The following is a 24,702-nucleotide window of genomic DNA, read 5'->3' as shown; positions in this document are numbered from 1 at the left end:
CAATAAATGAATGTTGTAGGATTATCATTGTGATTTAATATCACTGAATATTTCTAGTATAGTGTCTTTGGTTTGTTATTCATTTCACAAGAAGTCAAATTCTTACTCTGTCATTGTTAAATTATGGACATAACCATTTTATTCATGATTATTCAAGTTATTCAAGTAATAAGAAGCATTTTTATACCATCATGTACATTCATATTTTTGTATAATACCTCTTTAAGGTAATAATTTAACTTTGTGAAGTCAATTTACATACGAGATTATGCTAAGATCTTACTGTGGAGAGGCAACTAGAATGTGTGGGCTACTCCTCATAGAGGTAGGTCTAGTAAACCATGCAAAGGACATTATGGTCAAATAGAGATATGTATCGGTCAAATAGAGTATGGTATCAATTGGTAGGCCTAATGCATTCAGCCGACAGACTGGGAAACATTATATAACTGTAGGCCCAGATACACATCACTGGTCTTTTGATTGCGCTAACTGCTTATTGGTTGGAAATGGAACAGGACATGTTGAACTTTTTCCATAGAGATCCTCTTTGCCAAAGGAAAAAAAATGGATGTTGGTAGTTTCTGAATATTATATTGTGAGTTGTTATATTCAAATAATGGTGTCTCATGTAGGAGAGTCCTTGTAGCATACGGAAACACATTGTGTTAAAGGGGACAGTCTGGAATTCAATTCAAGTTAATGATATATAGAAATTGATTATAAATAACATTTTGTAGCTTATAGAAGTCACATGAGCTTGTTTTACTCCATTGTTTGTAAATAATGTTATTGTAAACAAACACTGTATAGCCTCAAAACATGGTGTTGTTACTTTACTTTCATTAATCTGATGACTGTTATTTATTTAATCCACTAACTATGTTTAATTGTTACCTGATAAAACAAATCATGTAACAATTAACTCATTAGGATTTGGAGCACCACGGAATAAGTTGTTTAAAGAGTTACCTTCTCCCAAATTAATATTTATATAACAACATTATAACATCCATAAAACAGTCAACATATTAATCATGACCTCTTATCATATCATCATTCTGACCAGTCGTAACCTTCTTGGATCCGCAAAATCCCCAGCCTTGCTCATAATTCAGTACTACACAAATTGGTTGAATTATTTATTGACTAGCTAACTAAATAATAACAAAGAATAAACATACACTCTCTACATGAGACAAAGGTTGCTAGTGGACTCACAAAATATGATGGCTTGTTACCAAAAGAGGGAGGGGTAGAGAGAGAGGGTGAGAGAGAGGGAAAGAAACACTTATCATTGATACATTTGGAAACTACCCTCACAGTAATCATAATACTTTGCACATAAACCACCGCCCATTTGGAGTAAGAAATCATGAATGTATTTAGGCGTGAATACCTTTGTTCAACGTTTATCTCTGTAGGCACCAAGCCTTTTTGGAAAGGGTTTGGTTGGGCCTTTCCATGGCCCACTTATACATGCTCTGATTGTCCACCAGAGGACACAATGTCCTTCCTCTTAGTTGTCCGGTCTCCAACGGGGTGTTTCCTCAGAACATCTACTTAGCTGTACCAGTGATTGTCTGAGAGGGGAGTTTTCTTCTCCCCCCCTTGTGTTGGTATTCAAAGTTCCAAAACACTTTACACAAGTAGCTGCAGACTGGCGTTGTCATGGTCCGAAAGGTGAGGTTACCTTTTTCACCTCGTGTTGAAGTTCAAAGTTTCAACCATTTCAAATGTGTAGTTCTCCGCCTCATGTTTCCTGGTCTAGTAGGTGGGGTAATTTTCTTCCCCTCGTGTTGAGGTTCAAAGTTCCACAAATTTCATGTGTAGTGACTGCTCCACGCTTTTCTGGTCTAATGATTATTTCGTAACCAAGGCTTTTTATGCACTCCGGGTTACATTTCATTACATTACATTTCTTCAGCCTTATCCCTTAGCTGTTTATCAACATAAGTGTTGGTGGGGTGGTCAATTTTTTGTTAATTTCTAATCCTGGATTGCCCCATTAAAACTATATTATCAATATTTTATTATTTTATTTTGTATAATATAAAGCACCAATGCTGGCACATCCTGTAGTCATTGCACTGGGAGTGACATAAGTTTGTGTGTCTGTGTGATTGTGATCATTATCATCTGCAACAGAAATACAAAGCCAGAATGTGAACATTGTAAAGGGGAGCTCTATAATATTGCCAATTGTTGGGCACCAAATTTCTGATTATTCAAATCAAATCAAATCAAACTTTATTGGTCACATACACATGGTTAGCAGATGTTAATGCGAGTGTAGCGAAATGCTTGTGCTTCTAGTTCCGACCGTGCAGTAATATCTAACAAGTAATCTAACAATTTCACAACAACTACCTTATACACACAAGTGTAAAGGAATGAAAAAGAATATGTACATATAAATATATGAATGAGCGATGGCTGAACGGCATAGGAAAGATGCAGTAGATGGTATAGAGTACAGTATATACATATGAGATGAGTAATGTAGGGTATGTAAACATTAAATAATGTGGCATTGCTTAAAGTGACTAGTGATACATTTATTACATTCAATATATAATTATTAAAGTGGCAATAGATTTGAGTCAATATGATGGCAGAAGCCACTCAATGTCAGTGATGGCTGTCTAATTAACAGTCTGATGGCCTTGAGATAGAAGCTGTTTTTCAGTCTCTCGGTCTCAGCTTTGATGCACCTGTACTGACCTCGCGTTCTGGATGATTGCGGGGTGAACAGACAGTGGCACGGGTGGTTGTTGTCCTTGATGATCTTTTTAGGCTTCCTGTGACATCGGGTGGTGTAGGTGTCCTGGAGGGCAGGTAGTCTGCCCCCAGTGATGCGTTGTGCAGACCTCACTACCCTCTGGAGAGCCTTACGGTTGTGGGCGGAGCAGTTGCCGTACCAGGCGGTGATACAGCCCGACAGGATGCTCTCGATTGTGCATCTGTAAAAGTTTGTGAGTGTTTTTGGTGACAAGCCACATTTCTTCAGCCTCCTGAGGTTGAAGAGGCGCTGTTGCGCCTTCTTCACCACACTGTCTGTGAGGGTGGACCATTTCAGTTTGTCCGTGATGTGTACACCGAGGATCTTAAAACTTTCCACCTTCTCCACTACTATCCCGTTGATGTGCTGTTTCCTGAAGTCAACAAACATCTCCTTTGTTTTGTTGACTTTGAGTGTGAGGTTATTTTCCTGACACCACACTCTGAGGGCCCTCACCTCCTCCCTGTAGGTCGTCTCGTCGTTGTTGGTAATCAAGACTACCACTGTATTGTCGTCTGCAAACTTGATGATTGAGTTGGAGGTGTGCATGGCCACGCAGTCATGGGTGAACAGAGAGTACAGGAGAGGACTGAGAATGCGCCCTTGTGGGGCCCCAGTGTTGATGATCAAAGGGGTGGAGATGTTGTTTCCAACCCTCACCACCTGGGGGCGGCCCGTCAGAAAGTCCAGGACCCAGTTTCACAGGGCAGGGTCGAGACCCAGGGTCTCGAGCTTAATGATGCGTTTGCAGGGTACTATTGTGTTAAATGCTGAGCTGTAATCGATGAACAACATTCTCACATAGGTATTCCTCTTGTCCAGATGGGTTAGGGCAGTGTGCAGTGTGATTGCGATTGTGTTGTCTGTGGACCTACTGGGGCGGTAAGCAAATTACAGTGGGTCTAGGGTGTCAGGTAGGGTGGAGGTGATATGATCCTTGATTAGTCTCTCAAAGCACTTCATGATGACGTAAGTGAGTGCTACGGGGCAATAGAAGTTTAGCTCAGTTACCTTAGCCTTCTTGGGAACAGGGACAATGGTGGCCCTCTTGAAGCATGTGGAAACAGCAGACTGGGATAGGGATTGATTGAATATGTCCGTAAACATACCAGCCAGCTGGTCTGAGCATGCTCTGATGATGTGGCTAGGGATGCCGTCTGGGCTGGCAGCCTTGCGAGCGTTAACACATTTAAATGTTTTACTCACGTTGGCTGCAGTGAAGGAGAGCCCGCAGGTTTTGGAAGCGGGCTGTGTCCGTGGCACTGTATTTTCCTCAAAGCGAGCAAAGAAGTTGTATAGTTTGTCTGGGAGCAAGACATCGGTGTCCGCGACGGGGCTGGTTTTCTTTTTGTAATCCGTGATTGACTGTAGACCCTGCCACATACATCTCTTGTCTGAATTGTGACTCTACTTTGTCTCTATACTGACGCATAGCTTGTTTTATTGCCTTATGGAGGGAATAGCTGCACTGTTTTGTATTCGGTCATGTTTCCGGTTGCCTTGCCATGATTAAAAGCAGTGGTTCGCGCTTTCAGTTTTGCGCGAATGCTGCCGTCAATCCACGGTTTCTGGTTGGGAAAGGCTTTAACCTGTTGGGGATAGGGGGCAGTATTTGCACGGCCGGATAAAAAACGTACCCGATTTAATCTGGGTACTACTCCTGCCCAGTGACTAGAATATGCATATAATTATTGGCTTTGGATAGAAGACACCCTAAAGTTTCTAAAACTGTTTGAATGGTGTCTGTGAGTATAACAGAACTCATATGGCAGGCAAAAACCTGAGAAGATTCCTTACAGGAAGTGGCCTGTCTGACCATTCCTTGAGCTTCTTGACTCTGTTTATTGAAGACTGAGGATCTTTGCTGTAACGTGACACTTCCTACGGCTCCCATAGGCTCTCAGAAGGCGGGAAAAAGCTGAATGATGTAATTCCAGCCCCAGGCTGAAACACATTAGCGCTTTTGGCAAGTGCTCTATCAGAGGACAATGGGCTGAGGCGCGTGCACGAGTTGACCCCATGCTTTTATTTTCTTTCGTCTTTGAACCTAAACGCAGATTCCCGGTCGGAATATTATCGCTTTTTTACGAGAAAAATGGCATAAAAATTGATTTTAAATAGCGGTTGACATGCTTCGAAGTTTGGTAATGGAATATTTAGAAATGTTTTGTCACGAAATGCGTCGTGCTCGTCACCCTTCTTTACCATTCGGATAGTGTCTTGAACGCACGAACAAAAAGCCGCTATTTGGATATAACTATGGATTATTTGGGACCAAACCAACATTTGTTATTGAAGTAGAAGTCCTGCGAGTGCATTCTGACGAAGAACACCAAAGGTAAAAACATTTTTCTTATAGTAAATCTGACTTTGGTGAGTGCTAAACTTGCTGGGTGTCTAAATAGCTAGCCCTGTGTTGCCGGGCTATCTACTTAGAATATTGCAAAATGTGCTTTCACTGAAAAGCTATTTTAAAATCGGACATATCGAGTGCATAGAGGAGTTCTGTATCTATAATTCTTAAAATAATTGTTATGCTTTTTGTGAACGTTTATCGTGAGTAATTTAGTACATTTTTAGTAATTTCACCGGAAGTTTGCGGGGGGTATGCTAGATCTGAACGTCACATGCTAATTTAAAAAGCTGTTTTTTGATATAATATGAACTAGATTGAACAGACATGCATGTATTGTATAACATAATGTCCTAGGTGTGTCATCTGATGAAGATCATCAAAGGTTAGTTCTGCATTTAGCTGTGGTTTGGGTTTTTGTGACATTATATGCTAGCTTGAAAAATGGGTGTCTGATTATTTCTGGCTGGGTACTCTGCTGACATAATCTAATGTTTTGCTTTCGTTGTAAAGCTTTTTTGAAATCGGACAGTGTGGTTAGATTAACGAGAGTCTTGTCTTTAAAATGGTGTAAAATAGTCATATGTTTGAGAAATTGAAGTAATAGCATTTCTAAGGTATTTGAATAACGCGCCACAGGATTCCACTGGTGGGACGATTTCGTCCCACCGACCCTAGAGAGGTTAATAGTCACCGTGGGTACAACATCACCGATGCACTTGCTAATAAACTCGCTCACCGAATCAGCGTAGACATCAACGTTGTTGTCTGAGGTTTTCCGGAACATATTCCAGTCCACGTGATCGAAGCAATCTTGAAGCGTGGAATCAGATTGGTCGGACCAGCGTTGAACAGACCTGAACATGGGCATTTCCTGTTTTAGTTTCTGTCTATAGGCTGGGAGCAACAAAATGGAGTCGTGGTCAGATTTGACGAAAGGAGGGCAAGGAAGGGCTTTGTATGCGTCGCGGAAGTTAGAGTAGCAGTGGTCCAGAATTATGCCAGCCCGGGTCGCGCATTCGATATGCTGATAAAGGGAGCCTTGTTTTCAGATTAGCCTTGTTAAAATCCCCAGCTAAATGCAGACTCAGGATATGTGGTTTCCAGTTTATTTAGAGTCCAATGAAGTTCTTTCAGGGCCCTCGAAGTGTCTGCTTGGGGGGATATACACGGCTGTGATTATAATCAAAGAGAATTGTCTTGGTAGATAATGCATTTGATTGTAAGGAATTCTAGGTCAGGTGAACAAAAGGACTTGAGTTCTTATATTTTGTTATGATCACACCACAACTCGTTAATCATAAGGCATACACCCCCTTGCTCAAATTTCGACTACCTTGTTGTCAAGAGACTGGACATTGGCGAGTAGTATACTCAGGAGTGGTGAGCAATGTTCACGTCTACGGACCCTGACCAGAAGATCACTCCGTCTGCCCCTTTTGCTGTTGTTTTGGGTCGCATACTGGGATCCGATCCTTTGTCCTGGGTGGTGGTCCAAACAGAGGATCCGCTTTGGGAAAGTCGTATTCCTGGTCGTAATGCTGGTAAGTTGACCTTGCTCATATATCCAATAGTTCTTCCCGGCTGTATGTAATAAGACTTAAGATTTCCTGGGGTAACAGTGTAAGAAATAACACATTAAAAAAACAAAATACTGCACAGTTTCCTAAGAATGAAAAGCGAGGCGACCATCCCTGTCGGTGCCATTCAGAATGTGGTGTATATGGAGACATTTCTGGTCAATCATCTTGCATCTATGCAATATCTGCTTCAGTTGGACTTTTGTTATTTTAATCCATGGAAACAGTGTGAATCTCAGAGAATCTCAGAGAATCAGGCACGACTCCACAAGGGAATAGTCAAGTGATCAGGTAAGTACAGCTAATACAACTGTCAACCCTGGCACGTGGTTCAACTGTTGACATAACTTGTAATGGTTATGTACAGTGCCTTTGGAAAGTACTCAGACCCATTGACTTTTTTCACATTTTGTTACGTTACAGCCTTATTCTAAAATGGATTAAATAAATAAAAATCCTCAGGAATCTCCACACAATACCCCATAATGACAAAGCAAAAAAAAATACCTTATTTACGCAAGTATTCAGACCCTTTGCTATGAGACCCGAAATTCAGCTCAGGTGCATCTTGTTTCCATTGATCATCCTTGAGATGTTTCTACAATTTGATTGGAGTCATCCTGTGGTAAATTCAATTGATTGGACATGATTTGGAAAGGCACATACCTGTCTATATTAGATCCCACAGTTGACAGTGCATGTCAGAGCAAAAACAAATCCATGAGGTCGAAGGAATTGTCCCTAGAGCTCCGAGACAGGATTATGTCGAGGCACAGATCTGGGGAAGGGTACAAAAACTTTCCTAAAGCATTGAATATCCCCAAGAACACAGTGGCCTCCATCATTCTTAAATGGAAGACGTTTGGAAACACCAAGACTTCCTAGAGCTGGCCGCTCGGCCAAACTTAACAATTGTGGGAGAAGGGCCTTGGTCAAGGAGGTGACCAAGAACCTGATGGTCACTCTGACAGAGCTCTAGAGTTCCTCTGTGGAGATGAGAGAACCTTCCAGAAGGACAACCATCTCTGCAGCACTCTAACAATCAGGCCTTTATGGTAAAGTTGCCTGACGGAAGCCATTCCTCTGTAAAAGGCACATGCAAGACCGCTTGGAGTTTTCCAAAAGGCACCTAAAGACTCTCAGATCATGAGAAACAAGATTCTTTGGTCTGATCAAACCAAGATTAAACTCTTTGGCCTGAATGCCAAGCGTCACGTCTGGAGTAAACCTGGCACCATCCCTACGGTGAAGCACTGTGGTGGCAGCATCATGCTGTGGTGATGTTTTTCAGAGGCAGTGACTGGGAGACTAGTCAAGATCGAGGGAAAGATGAACAGAGCAAAGTACAGAGAGATCCTTGATTAAAACCTGCTCCAGAGCCCTCAGGATCTCAGACTGGGGTTAAGGTTTACCTTCCAACAGGACAACGACCCTAAGGACACAGCCAAGACAACGCAGGAGTGGCTTCGTGACAAGTCTCTGAATGTCCTTGAATGGCCCAGCCAGAACCCAGACTGGAACACCATGGAACATCTCTGGGGAGACCTGAAAATAGCTATGCAGCAACGCTCGTCATCCAACCTGACAGAGCTTGAGAGGATATGTAGAGAAGAATGGGAGAACCTCCCCAAATACAGGTGTGACAAGGTTGTAGTGTCGTATCAAGAAGACTCAAGGCTGTAATCGCTGCCAAAGGTGCTTCAACAAAGTACTGAGTACAAGGTCTGAATACTTTTAAAAAAAAATACATTTGCAAACATTTCTGAAAACCTGTTTTTGCTTTGTCTTTATGGGGTATTGTGTGTAGATTGATGAGGGGGAAAAAAAACTATTTAATCCACTTTAGAATGAAATAAAAGTCAAGGGGTCTGAATACTTTCCGAATGCAGATTAAGCCTGGTCATGGACTAAGCTCTTTCTGTCACATCTACTCCCGTGTTCGACGTCACCGGTATACTTAACACCGGTCCTGGGATCCATTATTACGCACACCTGGCATCAATCATTAAGCGCACCTGTACGTCATCATGAGGCACACATTACCTCACTTACTACCTCCTCTATATCTGGCACTCCCTTAAGTTCCTTCCCCAGTCAGTATTTTTCCTGTGTTCATGCGTAGACGCTACTGTTATGTTGTTTTTTTCCATGTTTGTTGTTTTATTAAATGTTTCACCTGCACCTGCGTCTCGACTCACAGCGTCTTCATTACACATTCAATGTAAAATCTCTATTGAGAATGTTTTTAATCGTGGTCTTGGCTTAATTTGAGTCTGGGATATATTGCATCACTAAGCAATATCTCGTTGTAATGTAGGCCAACAAATTAGTGCACACCATAAATCTTTAGATTGCATAGAGTACATAGCTGAAAACGGATGGAAACGTTCAACAGGAAGTGATGCATGTCTTTCCCCTAACCAATCAAGTCATTCTTAGATTTTAAACATCCCACAATTCTTTTCATTTTGTCAGTCAGTCATTCATAGTAACAAAGAAAAACAGTTGTTAAAGCTACAGTCAGTCCATATCAAGATGATCAGAATCTGCCTTCTTTGGGGACTTCTCTCTCAAGTGTGTAAGTGCATGTCCTAATCTCACATAGTGCTTTACTGAACAGTAAAATTAAAAATCTAAAAGAACAACAATATCATATTGGAAAGTCATATCTAAAGGTAATTTAATATTTTCCGTTTGGACAGCAATGTGACCGATATATCTTCACACAATTTAAATTGCAGTAGTTTGATGACTTAATTAAGAAAATACACTGTTATTCAAATGTTTAACATGTCCATTTCCATTTGAAATTGACATCTGATTACATTCACATTTTGGCAGACCTGATTCAGACTGAAGATGCTCCTCAACCAATACCAGTGACTACTCGTCTATTTGGAGACACTGTATCTTTGCCGTGTCCTAAAGCGGAATCTCAACAATTCCTGTACTGGTACAGACAAACTGTTGGCCAACTGCCCCATCTTGTCGCATCTGTAAACTATGCATCAGAACCTGTACTTAAAGGAGAGTTTAAGAACCCACGTTTCCATGTGGAGGAATCTCAATATGTGTATAATCTCATTATCAGAAATATCAGCACATTAGATGAGGCAACATACTTTTGTGGAATGGGGACAATATATGGGATGAACTATGGACATGCAACATTTTTGGCTGTGAAGGGTAATTTAATTTAAATTGTGCATTTCAATGTTCACCAAGTGTTTTTGTGTATTGTTATACATACAGTAGATGTACACTGCCATGTACAGTAGATGTTCAGAAAAAGTTTCAAAAATCTTGCTGCAGTATGCTTAGAAAGTGTATATTCATGGTTAAGTGTCACAATGGTAAAATGTAAAGACACTCGTCATTTTTGGAGACAGGTTTTTGAAATGACAACGTTATGGTATAGCTAGTAAAAGAGTGTAGAAACGTTATCTAACTAACTTTTACTGTTAACAACTCTCAAAATGTCTAACTAAGCATCTTGGCTGACTGTGGGTGAATAAATTAGAATAATTACTGACAAATAGCAACCGCGCCACTCTTATCAAACAAGCAAAATGCTGTTTCCAAAACTGCCATGTGCCTAAAGGAATGTATACCATTTAAAATTCTATGACGTCTCCACTTTACAAGCTTATGAATAATTATGTTCTCAATACAATGACACAATATAGGACACAATCACCCTACATTGGTGCAGCAACCAGTTTCTGATCCAGTCCATCCAGGAGACTCTGTGATTCTACAGTGTACAGTACTCTCTGAGACCTGCACAGGAGAACACAGTGTGTACTGGTTCAGAGCTGGATCTGGAGAATCCCATCCAGGAGTCATTTACACCCCTGGGAACATGAGTGATGAGTGTAAGAAGAGCCCTGAGACTCCATCTCCTACACAGAGCTGTGTCTACAGCCTCTCCAAGAACAACCTCAGTCTCGCTGATGCTGGGACTTACTACTGTGCTGTGGCCACATGTGGGGAGATCCTGTTTGGCAACGGAACAAACATAAATATTGGTAAGTAATGAATATTATGTGTTATAGTGTTGAAATTAAAGAAGAAAGTTTAGTAATATTTAAGTGGTGCATGTACATTGAGTGTACAAAACATTAAGAACATCTTCCTAATATTGAGTTGCATCCCCTTTTGCCCTCAGAACAGCCTCAATTCATTGGGGCATGAACTATACAAGGTGTCGAAAGTGTTCCACAGGGATGCTGGCAGATGTTGACTCCAATGCTTCCCACAGTTGTCATGTTGGCTGGATGTCCTTTGGCTGGTGGACAATTCTTGATACACACGTGAAACTGTTGAGCGTGAAAAACCCAGCAGTGTTGCAGTTCTTGACACACCCATAACCCGTTCAAAGGCACTTAAATATTTTGCCTTGCCCATTCACCCTCTGAATGGCACACATACTGTACACAATCCAATTGTCTCAAGGCTTTAAAATCATTCGGTAACCTGTCTCCTCCCCTTCATATACACCGATTGAAGTGGATTTAACAAGTGACATCAATAAGGGATCATACCTTTCACCTGGATTCACCTGGTCAGTCTGTCATGGAAAGAGCAGGTGTTCATAATGTTTTATACAGTCAGTGTACAGCACAGTGGTTGAGGTCATTGTGCCTTTTGCTATAACAATATTCTCATCATTGACCAGAAATTAATGTTCAGCTGTAAATTCTTAGATGCTGTAAACAAAATACAACCTGCTAATAACCTATTTAAAGAAATACAAAATTAATATTTTTAAAAATCTCTCCTTCAAAATGTGGCTATAATCAATCCACATCTTTATATGATAATAATAACAATTTTTGTCACGGTTGTCGTCGGTGAAGGAGGACCAATACGCAGCAGGTATGTGTATGCTCACTTCGACTTTTTATTAGCTACAAAATGAACGTACAAAAATAACAAAACAGAAATAACGATCGACAAAACAGTCTGGTAAAGCATAAGGCTTACACACAGAACAATCACCCACAAATAACAACCACAAACACACCCTAATATATGGGACTCTCAATCAAAGGCAGATAGACAACACCTGCCTTCAACTGAGAGTCCCAACCCCAATCAACACAACATAGAAACACACTCACCAGACTAGACATAGAAATACATAAACATAGACTATAAACCAAAACCCCGGAAATACTAAATCAAACACCCTTTAACCAAACACACCACCCTGAACCACATAAAACAAATACCCTCTGTCACGTCCTGACCAAACTACAATACTAATTAACCCTCATACTGGCCAGGACGTGACAATTTTATGTAATGTGTATAGTGCTTTTCATTACAAAATGAATCTCAAAGCGTTAAAAAGCAAAATAAAATGACAAACACAACAAATATAAATTGAGATGATGGAGATTGAATGTCCTTAGGTAGATTAGGATGATGGAGATGGAGATTGAATGTCCTTAGTCACACTAGGAAAAGGGAGTTGAGGAAGTTTGGGCTGGAAAGGCAGGATAGAGATAAAAGACAGAGCCCCTCATCAGAACACCACACATACTTCTCGTGCATTCAGTTCCTCCATAGAAGCCCCTCCTTTCTGTAGCTACTGGTCGTCCATTACCAAAAATGTAGCAACCACCTGGGTGATGCCACTGTTGCTGAAAGTGCAGGAAAAGTCACCAGAAATCAACAGTTGTTAGGAACAGACCCTGATCCTCTTCTGCCATCTTCAGAAACATTTTTTATTTTAATATAAGGGTGGTATCTATATTATATATATATATATATATATGTTGCTATTTTATTGTAATTTAAATGGTCGTATATATCTCTCTTACTTTTTATTTTAATATATGGGTGGTATAGATATATATCTTACTATTTTTTTTGTCATATAAATGGTGTTATATATCTCTGTCTCTATTTTATTTTAATAAAAGGATTGTATGTATTTCTTACTATTTTATTTTAATGTAATGGTCGTATGTATTTCTATTATTATTTTATCTTACTATATGGGTGGTATATATGCCTCCTACTATATTATTTGAATATAAGGGTGGAATAGATCTCTCATACTATTTTATTTTAAAATAAGGGTGGTATATATTTATTTTACTATTTTGTTTTAACATAAGGGTGAAATGTATCTCTCCTACTATTTTATTTTATATTAACGGTGGCATATATCTCTTTTACTATTATATTTTAATATAAGGGTGGTATATATCTCTCTTACTATTTTATTTTAATATAAGGGTGGTATATATCTCTCTTACTGTTTTATTTTAATATAAGGGTGGTATATATCTATCTTACTATTTTATTTTAATATAAGGGTGATATATATATATCTCTCTTACTATTTTATTTTAATATAGGGGTGGTATATATCTATATCTCTCTCTCTCTTACTGTTTTATTTTAATATAAGGATGGTATATCTCTCTTACTATTTCATTTTAATATAAGGATGGTATATCTCTCTTACTATTTTATTTTAATATGTATAACATGTATATCGACTCTCATTATTACATTTTTTCTTCCTTTCAGAAAGATCGCTGGATCATGTAGTCATTGGACTGGGAGTGACATCAGTTTTCTGTGTGATTGTAATCATTATACTGGTCTTCAGCAGAAATACAAAGCCAATTTCTGAACATTATAAAGGTGAGCTCTCTGGTATTACAAACTGTAGTTGAACACCTAATACATTTTACGATTAATGCACAATACTTGTCAGCAAGTATAATACCTCTGTCTATAACTTTTGTCATGTTGATGCTTGTTTTTATTCATGTTAACAGTGAGTGTTGCTCAGCATATTGGACATGACAACTCAACCATCAAATGTGATCAGGTAAATAAATACAGTTGTTATAATATTGGCCTGTTGGTAGATCATTTGTAATATGATACTAGATGCTCCAATTATCTGACTATTATTATGACTACAATTTTTTAACCAACAACATGATGATGATTCACAGGATCAAGACCCAGATACCCTGAATTATGCTGCATTGCATTTCTCTGAGAAGAAAACTAAAAGAGGAAGAAAGAAGAGAGAGACACCACAGGAGAGTGTGTACTCTGATGTCAGGTACTCAGACTGGGACTGAATGTTGCTTATATGCAGAGGAATGGATGTAGTTTGTTCAATACACTTTTCTTAATATATAATGTATTTAAACAGTCATGATATTTTACCCTTAATGATACAGTGACATTTTCTATCAAGCAAGAGCGGCAGAATTTTCCCTTTACCCATCATGAGGTTGCTACAACCTAGCCTATGAATGAAAGTTTACAACATTGGTGGACACAAGTCCAGATAAAGATTTGAGGTGACAGACACTGACACATGGGCAGACAGGGACACATTCAATACCGCCTTGCACACTTTTGCCTGCATCTAGCTGATCTAGTGTGTAATCATTAGTCCAACAGTTACAAACAAGTGTTTCTATTGGAAAAATTCAGGTATATTTATTATAGTTTCGTTCCGTTTACTTCCGTTGAAGATTTGCTTTAACAGAATCTGCGGAATGAATACACCACTGATCACACTCAAACAGCTCACTTTCATAACCACATAAAAACAGCTTGTTGTATTCCTTCTCACATCTACGCTCTCTCCTCCTCTCACCTTTTAGTTTCGCTTATGGACTTCAATGCACAACACATTAGCTGTCTGTGACCAGGTGAAAAAACCTTTCCAAACCAAACCTTCATGTCATAACCGCTACACACAGCACACATCGTTGTCATCATATTAGTTAAAGTAACATCATAGTCAACATGGCTAATAGAACTAACAACATATTTAACCCGCTACAAGTAAAGGTAAGCTTTTTGTTTTACTAATTAGTAAAACAAAAAGCTTACCTTTACTTGAAAGAGTTCCAATTTTGCATAGTTAAAGCCAGCTAACTAACATAGCAGCCCTCTGTTTGAGCTGGGTGTTTGAGTAGGCAAAACAAGCTAGCTGCATTTGCTAGCTAAGTAAGTGAAAGTGAAAAAATACAAAATATAGCTCTCTCTCTCTCTCTCCATCCTCATAAATTTTTTAAGAAAGTAATTTGTTCAAAACTGTTCAACTATTGTCTTTCTCTCTCTTTCAGTCAACTACTCACCACATTTTATGCACTGCAGTGCTAGCTAGCTGTAGCTTATGCTTTCAGTACTAGATTAATTCTCTGGTCCGTTGATTGGGTGGACAGCATTTCAGTTAATAATACAAGAACTCTGATGAGTTGGAGGATGTCCTCTGGAAGTTGTCATAATTACTATGTAATTCTATGGTAAGCGGTGAGAAACATGAGACTCCTACGTTTGTATTGAAGTCAATGTACCCAGAGGAAGACGGAAGCTAGCTGTCCTCCAGCTACACAATGGTGCTTACCCTAGAGAGTGCTGTTGAGGCTACTGTAGATCTTCATTGCAAAACAGTGTGTTTTAATCAATTACTTGGTGACGTGAATATATTTTGTATCGTTTAATCTAAAAAGTATAACTTTTTAATGTTTCACTATTTCATTTTTTATGAAATTCAGTGAGAACTGTCCTCCCCTTCCTCCTCTGAGGAGCCTCCACTGATGTAAGAAGCTCATTCTTCTAGGAGCGTTTTCTGTCAGAGCAACACTGTTATGGAACGGTTTGTCCTGTCAGGTAGAAGGACAGAAACCATTGAGGACTTTAAATCACTCCTGAAAAACCCAGCTTTTTAGTTTGGCCTTTAATCTGTGATTGTATTGTTATTTTAGACTTCCTAAGTGATTCTATGTCCTCCTCTTGTATCGTATCAATTATATATCAGCCCATTGCTTAGACATACTGTTTAACTGTGAGCCAACTCAGTGGGCTTGTGCTTAGTGTCCTCCTTGAGATAAGAAGGTTGAGGGTTTGATCCCCGGTCGAGTCACACAATTACTCTAAAAATGGGACCGGATGCCTCTCTGTTTGGCACTCATCATAAAGGAGATGGATTGGGTTAAGTGTCCTGTCCAGGATGTGTACTTGTACATGAAGCTGCATTCCGCTATAGAATCGGGAGATAGAGGCAGGAGCCTATGAGGCATTCTGGCTCGAACAAGGATGAATTACTTACCTATTGTTGTATTGTAAAGTTTGATGCAATTTAAATGAATTTCAAATAAAATTAGAGTTGATCAGCCCCCATTTGAAGTCATTTTTCTCTATTTGCAATAATGTATAATTGTATTATGGTTCTATTTTTATTGTTTTAATAATTTTTGCCAAATGTATGATTGTTGTGGTATTTATTGTAACCCATGAAACAAACAATGAGATACTATAACTGTCACGCCCTGACCAGGTGAACTCGGGGATATTGGGTCAGGGTGTGTCATGTTAGGTATTTTTCCTTGGTTTGTGTTTTGTTTACGTTTTAGGCTCTAGGTGGGAAATTCTAGGTTGGGTTCTGTCGATTCCCAATCAGAGACAGCTGTCGCTAATTGTCTCTGATTGGGATCACATTTAAGTGCTGTTTTCCCCACGCTGTTTTGGTGGGTTGTTGTCTCTTTTGTTTGAGCAAGTAACGTATCGACGGGTTTTCTTGAATTTTGTGTACATGTTAATTCCATGGTGTTGAATAAACATGTGTTCGCTCCCAGCTGCGTTTTGGTCTACCTTTTCCGACGATGATTTCGTTATATCGTCTGAAGACGAAGATATTCGTTACAGAACAACCCACCGAACCAGGACCAAGCAGCGGGAGGAAAAGGAGCGCGAGAGATGGGCTCGCGAGGGGAAGGAGTTCTGGACCTGGGAGGAGATCATGTCGGGGAGAGGACCCTGGCGGAAGGATTCCCAGGTCGAGGAGGTAAAGCCAGCCGGTAGACGGAGTCGCAGGCGGCGGTCGAGGAGGCCCGGAAAACACCCCCAAGAAAATTTTGGGGGGGGGCTAATGGGGTGGTCCGGAAGGGCAGAGGAAGAGCCCAGACCACTGCTCTCGTGGGGGATGACGGCGGAGGGAAGAGAAGGAGATGAGGCGTTTGATTGAGGACCTGCAGAGGGAAGATCTGGAGGAGGAGCCATGGTATGCTGAGTTGCGCGCTGTGTCGCCAGTGCGCCCGCACAGCCCGGTGCGTCCGGTGGACATGCCCAGCACATGCCGTGCTAGGATGGGCATCCAGCCAGGACGAGTGGCTAAACCGGCTCCACGCTTCAGGTCACCAGTGCGTGTTCACAGTCCTGTCTGGCCCGTTCCTGTTCCCCGCACCAAGCCCACGGTGCGTGTACCCAGTCCTGTCCGGCCCGTCCCTGCTCCCCGCACCAAGCCATGGTATGCAGAGTTGCGCGCTGTGTCGCCAGTGCGCCCGCACAGCCCAGTGCGTCCGGTGGACATGCCCAGCACATGCCGTGCTAGGATGGGCATCCAGCCAGGACGAGTGGCTAAACCGGCTCCACGCTTCAGGTCACCAGTACGTGTTCACAGTCCTGTCTGGCCCGTCCCTGCTCCCCGCACCAGGTTAGTGGTGCGTGTCCCCAGTCCTGTCCGGCCCGTCCCTGCTCCCCGCACAAGGTTAGTGGTGCGTGTCCCCAGTCCTGTCCGGCCCGTCCCTGCTCCCCGCACCAGGTTAGTGGTGCGTGTCCCCAGTCCGGTCCGGCCCGTCCCTGCTCCCCGCACCAAGTCAGTGGTGCATGTCCCCAGTCCGGTCCGGCCCGTCCCTGCTCCCCGCACCAGGTTAGTGGTGCGTGTCCCCAGTCCTGTCCGGCCCGTCCCTGCTCCCCGCACCAGGTTAGTGGTGCGTGTCCCCAGTCCGGTCCGGCCCGTCCCTGCTCCCCGCACCAGGTTAGTGGTGCGTGTCCCCAGTCCTGTCCGGCCCGTCCCTGCTCCCCGCACCAGGTTAGTGGTGCGTGTCCCCAGTCCTGTCCGACCCATCCCTGTTCCCCGCACCAAGCCCACGGTGCGTGTCCACAGTCCTGTCCGGCCCGTCCCTGTTCCCCGCACCAAGCCCACGGTGCGTGTCCACAGTCCTGTCCGGCCCGTCCCTGTTCCCCGCACCAAGCCCACGGTGCGTGTCCACAGTCCTGTCCGGCCCGTCCCTGTTCCCCGCACCAAGCCCACGGTGCGTGTCCACAGTCCTGTCCGGCCCGTTCCTGATCCCCGCACCAAGCCCACGGTGCGTGTCCACAGTCCGGCACGGCCCGTGTCTGGTCCACCGGTGCCCAATCCTGTTCCGGTCGACGGCTCCGCTCCGGAACCTGAGCATGCCGCTCCACAGTGGTCCAGTCCGGGCCAGAGGGGTAGGGCTAGGGTGGAGGCAGGGGGAGAAACACGCCCGGGGCCAGAGCCTCCACCGAGGGTGAGGCGCCCACCCGGGTCCCCCCCCTAATAGACTTTAGGTTGGTGCGCCGGGAGTACGCACCGTTGGAGGGGGGGGTACTGTCACGCCCTGACCAGGTGAACTCTGCTATTTTGGTCAGGGTGTGGCATTTCTATGCTTTATTTTCTATGTTTTGGTTATAGCCTTTCTTTGTGTTTTATTTCTATGTTGGGCTCGGGTGATTTCCCAATCAGACAGCTGTCGCTTGTGAAGTCTGATTGGGAATCACATTTAAGTTCCTTTTTCCCCACGATGTTTGTGGGTTGTTGCCTCTGTTATTTGAGCACGTAACGTATTGGCAGTTTTTCCTTGATTTTGTGTACATGTTTAATTCTAGTGTGTTAAATAAACATGTATTCGCTCCCAGCTGCGTTTTGGTCCGCTTCCTCGTCTCCCGACGACAATCGTTACAATAACTTCTTAAGCATTGTATATAATGTATGTTAATTGCATTCTAAAGCATTTGTTGAGTTCCAACAGCATACTGTAATTACAGCTATAATGTACCAGCATGTACCAGTAGCGCTGTGTCGAATTGTTAAACCAATTTCTCATTAAACATTGTCTGATTTATCATATTATAAAAATTTTGCTTTAAATAATGGTACAAAGGTTTACTGTCCTCAAAGGAGTAAACTTTGAAATTGACTACAAATAAAACATACTGCACATGTATTAACACTTGAAATAATCAAAGAAACAAAACGGTACAAGCCACATACTGTATATAGGATCGGTTAGTAACTCTGGGAATTACACTCCTTTGAACTGTAGAATGGAAACTGTAATCAATGTCCATAAAATAAGATAGCTTGTGTCTGTCAGATTGCAACATCCAGTGGTGGACAGACTGGATGCTCTATATCAACAGTAAAACGAGTCCTATATCGACATAACCTGAAAGGCCGCTCAGCAAGGAAGAAGCCACTGCTCCAAAACCGGTATAAAAAAGCCAGACTACGGTTTGCAACTGCACATGGGGAGATAGATCATACATTTTGGAGAAATTTCCTCTGGTCTGATGAAACAAAAATAGAAATGTTTGGCCATAATGACCATCGTTATGTTTGGAGGAAAAAGGGAGAGGTTTGCAAGCCGAAGAACACCATCCCAACTGTGAAGCACGGGGGTGGCAGCATCATGTTGTGAGGGTGCTTTGCTGCAGGAGGGACTGGTGCAAATCACAAAATAGATGGCATCATGAGGATGGGAAATTATGTGGATATATTGAAGCAACATCTCAAGATATCAGTCAGGAAGTTAAAGCTTGGTCGCAAATGGGTCTTCCAAATGGACAATGACCCCAAGCATACTTCCAAAGATTTGGCAAATTGGCTTAAGGACAACACAGTCAAGGTATTGGAGTGGCCATCACAAAGCCCTGACCTCAATCCCATAGAAAATTTGTGGGCAGAACTGAAAAAGCGTGTGCGAGCAAGGAGGCCTACAAAACTGGCTTAGTTACACCAGGAATGGGCCATAATTCACCCAACATATTGTGGGAAGCTTGTGGAAGACTACCTGAAGCGTTTGACTCAAGTTAAACAATTTAAAGGCAATGCTACCAAATACTAATTGAGTGTATGTAAACTTATGACCCACTGGGAATGTGATGAAAGAAATAAAATCTCAAATAAATCCTTCTCTCTACTATTATTCTGACATTTCACATTTTTAAAATATATAGTGGTGATCCTAACTGACCTAAGACAGGGAATTTTTACTAGGATTAAATGTCAGGAATTGTGAAAAACTGAGTTTAAATATATTTGGCTAAGGTGTATGTAAACTTCCGACTTCAACTGTATAAAGATCCAGTCCATTAAAACAATTGGAGGCCTCTTACACATCAGTGTTTTGATGCAAACATTCCAGCTAAATGCTTGGCGCATAGAATTAAAAAAGGTATTGTCAGATATTATTCATCCTAATCAGATGGGGTTTTTACATGGACAATACATTGGAGATAATATAAGACAAGTACTGGAAACAATAGAATACTATGAAATATCGGGGACACCAGCCCTGGTTTTCATATCTGATTTTAAAAAGGCTTTTGATAAAGTACGACTGGAGTATATATAGAAATGCCTAGAATATATTAGGAATGCCTAAAGTTATGTATAGTAACCCTAGGTTTAAAATATTAAATAATGGCTCCATCTCAGAAAGTTTTAAACTGTCAAGAGGAGTAAAACAAGGTTGTCCACTATCGGCATATCTATTTATTATTGCCATCGAAATGTTAGCTGTTAAAATTAGATCCAACAATTATATTAAGGGATTAGAAATCCGTGGCTTAAAAACAAAGTTTTCATTGTACGCTAATGATTCATTTTTTCTTTTAAAACCACAAACCCTCCACAGCCTCATAGATGATCTAGCTACTTTTGCTAACCTCTCTGTATTAAAACCAAATTATAATGAGTGTCCTATATTATATATTTAATCACAAAAAAATGCTACTTTTACATTACCGTGTGGAGCTGAAGGGTGGGACTAAAAACAACAAGATAACCAATGTAAAACATATGGGATCTGTAAAATGTGTATAGGTTCAGATATGTTGTGAAATAGCACTGTTACAAATAGAAATCAAACTGGATGGACATCAGAAACAGAGGAAGGACTAAAAACAAACAAAATATAACTATTGTAAAATAGATGTGTCTGTAAAATGTGTATAATATGTATAAACTGAAGGTAGAAGCCTTATGTGTTATTGTTTATTACTTAACTCCAATTGGGGGAGGGGTGATAGTGTTTGCGACGAAAAAAAAAGAATATTCTAAAAGAAGTATGTATGTGTATGTATGTCTATATGTGTATATGTATGAATGTTTATGTATATATATATGGGTATGTATGTATGTATGTATGTATGTATGTATGTATGTATGTATGTATGTATGTATATGATACATATATTTTTTGACTTGTTTTAAGGACATTACATCAAAGTTGGATCAGCCTGTAGTGTGGTTTTCCACTTTAATTTTGAGTGTGAGTCCAAATCCAGACCTCCATGGGTTGATAAATTGGATTTCCATTGATTATTTTTGTGTGATTTTGTTGTCAGCACATTCAACTATTTAAAGAAAAAAGTATTTAATAAGATTATTTCCTTCATTCAGATCTAGGATGTGTTATTTTAGTGTTCCCTTTATATTTTTGAGCAGTATATAAATAAACATGCTCAATGGCTGACATATCTAGTGAGTATGCAGACCATGGAAGAAGTGGGACATTTTCAGCTTACAGGAATTGTGTACAGATCCATGCGACATGGGGCCATGCATTATTATGCTGAACCATGAGGTGATGGCAGCGGATGAATGGCACGACAATGGGCATCAGGATCTCCTCACGGTATCTCTGTGCATTCAAATTTCCATCGATTAAATTAAATTGTGTTCGTTGTCTGTAGCTTAGGCCTGCCCATACCATAACTTCATCGCCACCATGGGGCACTCTTTCCACACTCTTTCTGCCATTTTCCCGGTACTGTTGAAACCGGGATTCATCGTGAAGAGCACACTTCTCAAGCATGCCAGTGGCCATCTAAGGTGATGCCGAACTGCAGTCAGGTCAAGACCCTGGTGAGGAAGATGAGCATGCAGATGAGCTTCCCTGAGACGGTTTCTGACAGATAAATTTGCACACAGAATTTGAGAGAAATAAGCTTTTTGTGCACATGGAACATTTCTGGGATCTTTTATTTCAGCTCACGAAACATGGGACCAACACGTGTTGTGTTAATATTTTTGTTCAGTATAATTAGTAAGGAACTCCCCTCACCTGGTTGTCTTAACCCGCAGACACTCGGCCCTTCGTGGAATGAGTTTGACACCCATGGGCTGCGCGATAAGATTATTATGGACATTTTTATTTGTCAAATGGCAGTCAAGCATTGATCATCATGTCACCAGAATAAGGACATCAATATTTATTGGAAAGTAGCATCAAGCTCATCACCTTAACGTATTTAATCTAAAGCCTAATAAACTACATGAGTCATAGTTTTGTTGTAGTGGAAGGTGGACCACACAACATATCATCACATGTCTCCAAGTTTACTTCAATATCACCTCTCCTGAATGGGCCCACATCGTCCGATTTCAAAATGGTTTTACAGGAAAAGCAAAACATTAGATTATGTTAGAGGAGTACATGGTAAAAGTAGCAACATAGCAATTTTCCGACCAACCACATGCAACACAAATAACCAAAAAACAGCTAAATGCAGCACTAACCTTTTACAAACTTCATCAGATGACACACCTAGGACATCATGTTACACAATGCATGCATTCTTTTGTTCAATAAAGTTCATATTTATATATAAAAACAGCATTTTACATCGGCACATGACGTTGACTAACTATTTTCCCTCAAATGCATCAAACAGTGATATAATTTACTAAATTACTATTCGAAAACATTTTTAAAATGTAATATTGTAATTCTAGGATTTATAGATGAATATCTCTTGAAAGCACCTGTCATACCAGATTTAAAAATAACTTTACTGGGTAATCACACTTTGCGATAAAAGGGGATGCCATACTCAGAAAATGAGCTGGTAAACCTAGCTCGGCGCCATCTTGGAACAATCGCATATCACATCTAATCTTGTATACTATTGTCAATAATCCCTTACCTTTAGTTGTCTTCATCAGAAAGCACTTCCAGGAATCCCAGGTCCACAACAAATGTATTTTCGGTCGAAAAAGTCCATCCTTGATGTTCCATTAGCTTGCTGTTGTTAGCGCGTCTGAAGGCTGTATCCAAATGCTCCGTCGGGCGCGGGACAGCGGTTTCGAAAAATAACTTTTTTCCCCCATTTAGGTTCGTTCAAACATGTCAAACGTTGTATAACATAAATCTTCAGGGCCTGTTTCAACAAGAGAGCCAATAAGATTCGAGGGGGACGATTGTATTGTGTTTCAAAACGTTTCGAAAGGAGGGGGTAGACAGGGCCACCGATGTCACAATGGTGATGGCCCTCCCCCTGTGACCAATTTCCACAGCGCCTCATTCATTCAGTTTCGACAGTAGAAGGCTCAAAACACTTTGTAAAGACTGGGGACATCTAGTGGAAGCAATAGAAAGTGCTCAATGAACGATAGCTCACGGTGTGATTAATAGGCAAAGATGTGAAGTTGAGTCCACAATTCAGAATTCCACTTCCTGTTTCAATCGGTCTCGGGGTTTTGACTGCCATATGAGTTCTGTTATACTCACAGACACCATTCAAACAGTTTTAGAAACTTTAGGGTGTTTTCTATCCACAGGTATTAATTATATGCATATCCTAGCTTCTGAGTTTGATTAGTAGGCCGTTGAAAATGGGCACGAATTTTTTCAAAATGCGCTGTGGTGCCCCCTATCCTAGGGTGAGCCCTAGGCATATCCACCACCATTTCTCGCATAATACATTTTACCGACTCAAAAATATCCCACCATGTCAAACAAACAAATTATTTGTTGGCATTTATAAAATTGGACCGAAACTTCCTGTTTCCATCATACTGTAGCTGTCATGATTTATTTTTATACGGTATGACTTTACTCATTAAAACTGTCGATGGAAACACGGTTACACTCTTTCTTTTCCACTTTTTTCTACTTCTCTCATTTTCTGTATCACTCATCTCTCTCTCTTTTCCAATCTCTCTCGCTTTTCACTCTGAAGGTGAGGGCGAGGAGGACAGCGGAACGGGTTGTGGAGGCAAAGGTGAGAGTGATGAATAGCCCTACTCCCCTCCCTACATAAGCCCTCATCCACCATCAAGCCACCCTCGGGTCTGAGACCAAACCGGATCCAAGTGGAACAAGGAACGGTTCAGCTCAGCAGTCAGCCTGCCAGCCACCTTCTCTCTGGCAGTTTTGTTTTGGTTATCAGTTATGGTCACTGTCATTCCCATGTGGAAATAGCCAATTACTGCAGCCTGAAGATCAGGGTCATGCTCATTATGGCAAATGTTTTAAAGGTTGACTTTGGGATGAATAGAATATTGAGCTACAGAAGTACAATTTCTTATCAATTTCTACAGCTTCCATCCAAAAACAATCCTGTGTAATGACGTCAACACATACAGGAGGAGTTACTGGCTAGCTAAGCTGATGAACTAGCTATGTTGTTCGAGGTGCGCATGACCAGAATGACACATCAACGAACCACCAAAGGCACACCCCATTTCTGTTTGAAAATTGTGAAAGGGGAGGAGTTTGTCAATTTTCGTGCCCAAAGTTGACCTTTAAAACATTTGGAAATGGAGAACAAAAGCATTTATTATTGGATAACTCTATGTAATTGTATTGAACATGAACCAGCTGGGGTTGGTTGTGGGTTGAGCAAAGATGTAGTGTTCCTATTTGATCATCATCACAATGACAGTGGATGTGTTTGGTTATTCCAGAAGAGAAAGAGAGAAATGTAATCTTAAATGTGGTTGAAATCAGAACAAAATACAAGCATAAGAGAAGTCACATTTTCTATGATTAGCTACCCCATATCAAAGTCCTTGCATATTGTCCAATAACAATCAACCCAGCAGGACCACCAACCCCTCAGATCCCAAAAGTCATGCCCACAAGTCCTGAACTTTTGTTTTATATAACATCAAACATAATTGACTC

The 24,702-nt window shown here is 41.1% G+C and overlaps 1 protein-coding gene across 1 annotated transcript; it reads left to right on the top strand.

Annotated features, from left to right (window-relative positions):
- The first annotated feature begins 9,191 nt into the window (after positions 1–9,191).
- On the top strand, positions 9,192–13,917 carry LOC115169316 (signal-regulatory protein beta-2-like). Its single transcript, XM_029724819.1, has 6 exons — positions 9,192–9,293; positions 9,557–9,901; positions 10,402–10,743; positions 13,262–13,378; positions 13,516–13,568; positions 13,699–13,917. The coding sequence occupies exons 1-6, from the start codon at positions 9,251–9,253 to the stop codon at positions 13,828–13,830; spliced, it is 1,032 nt and encodes a 343-aa protein (XP_029580679.1). The 5' UTR covers positions 9,192–9,250; the 3' UTR covers positions 13,831–13,917.
- Positions 13,918–24,702: the final 10,785 nt, after the last annotated feature.

The sequence above is a fragment of the Salmo trutta genome, chromosome 3, assembly GCF_901001165.1.
Source record: "Salmo trutta chromosome 3, fSalTru1.1, whole genome shotgun sequence".
NCBI classification, from domain to species: Eukaryota; Metazoa; Chordata; class Actinopteri; order Salmoniformes; family Salmonidae; genus Salmo; species Salmo trutta.
Note: the sequence above shows the minus strand (reverse complement) of the source record. Positions and strands in the feature narration are given on the sequence as shown.

Bases quoted from the DNA above. Each gene is read 5' to 3' on its own strand.
- LOC115169316 (XM_029724819.1), top strand. From the start codon at position 9,251: ATGATCAGAATCTGCCTTCTTTGGGGACTTCTCTCTCAAGTGT. The intron at 10,744-13,261 runs GTAAGTAATGAA...TCTTCCTTTCAG, and splicing joins CGGAACAAACATAAATATTG to AAAGATCGCTGGATCATGTA. The intron at 13,569-13,698 runs GTAAATAAATAC...GATGATTCACAG, and splicing joins CAACCATCAAATGTGATCAG to GATCAAGACCCAGATACCCT.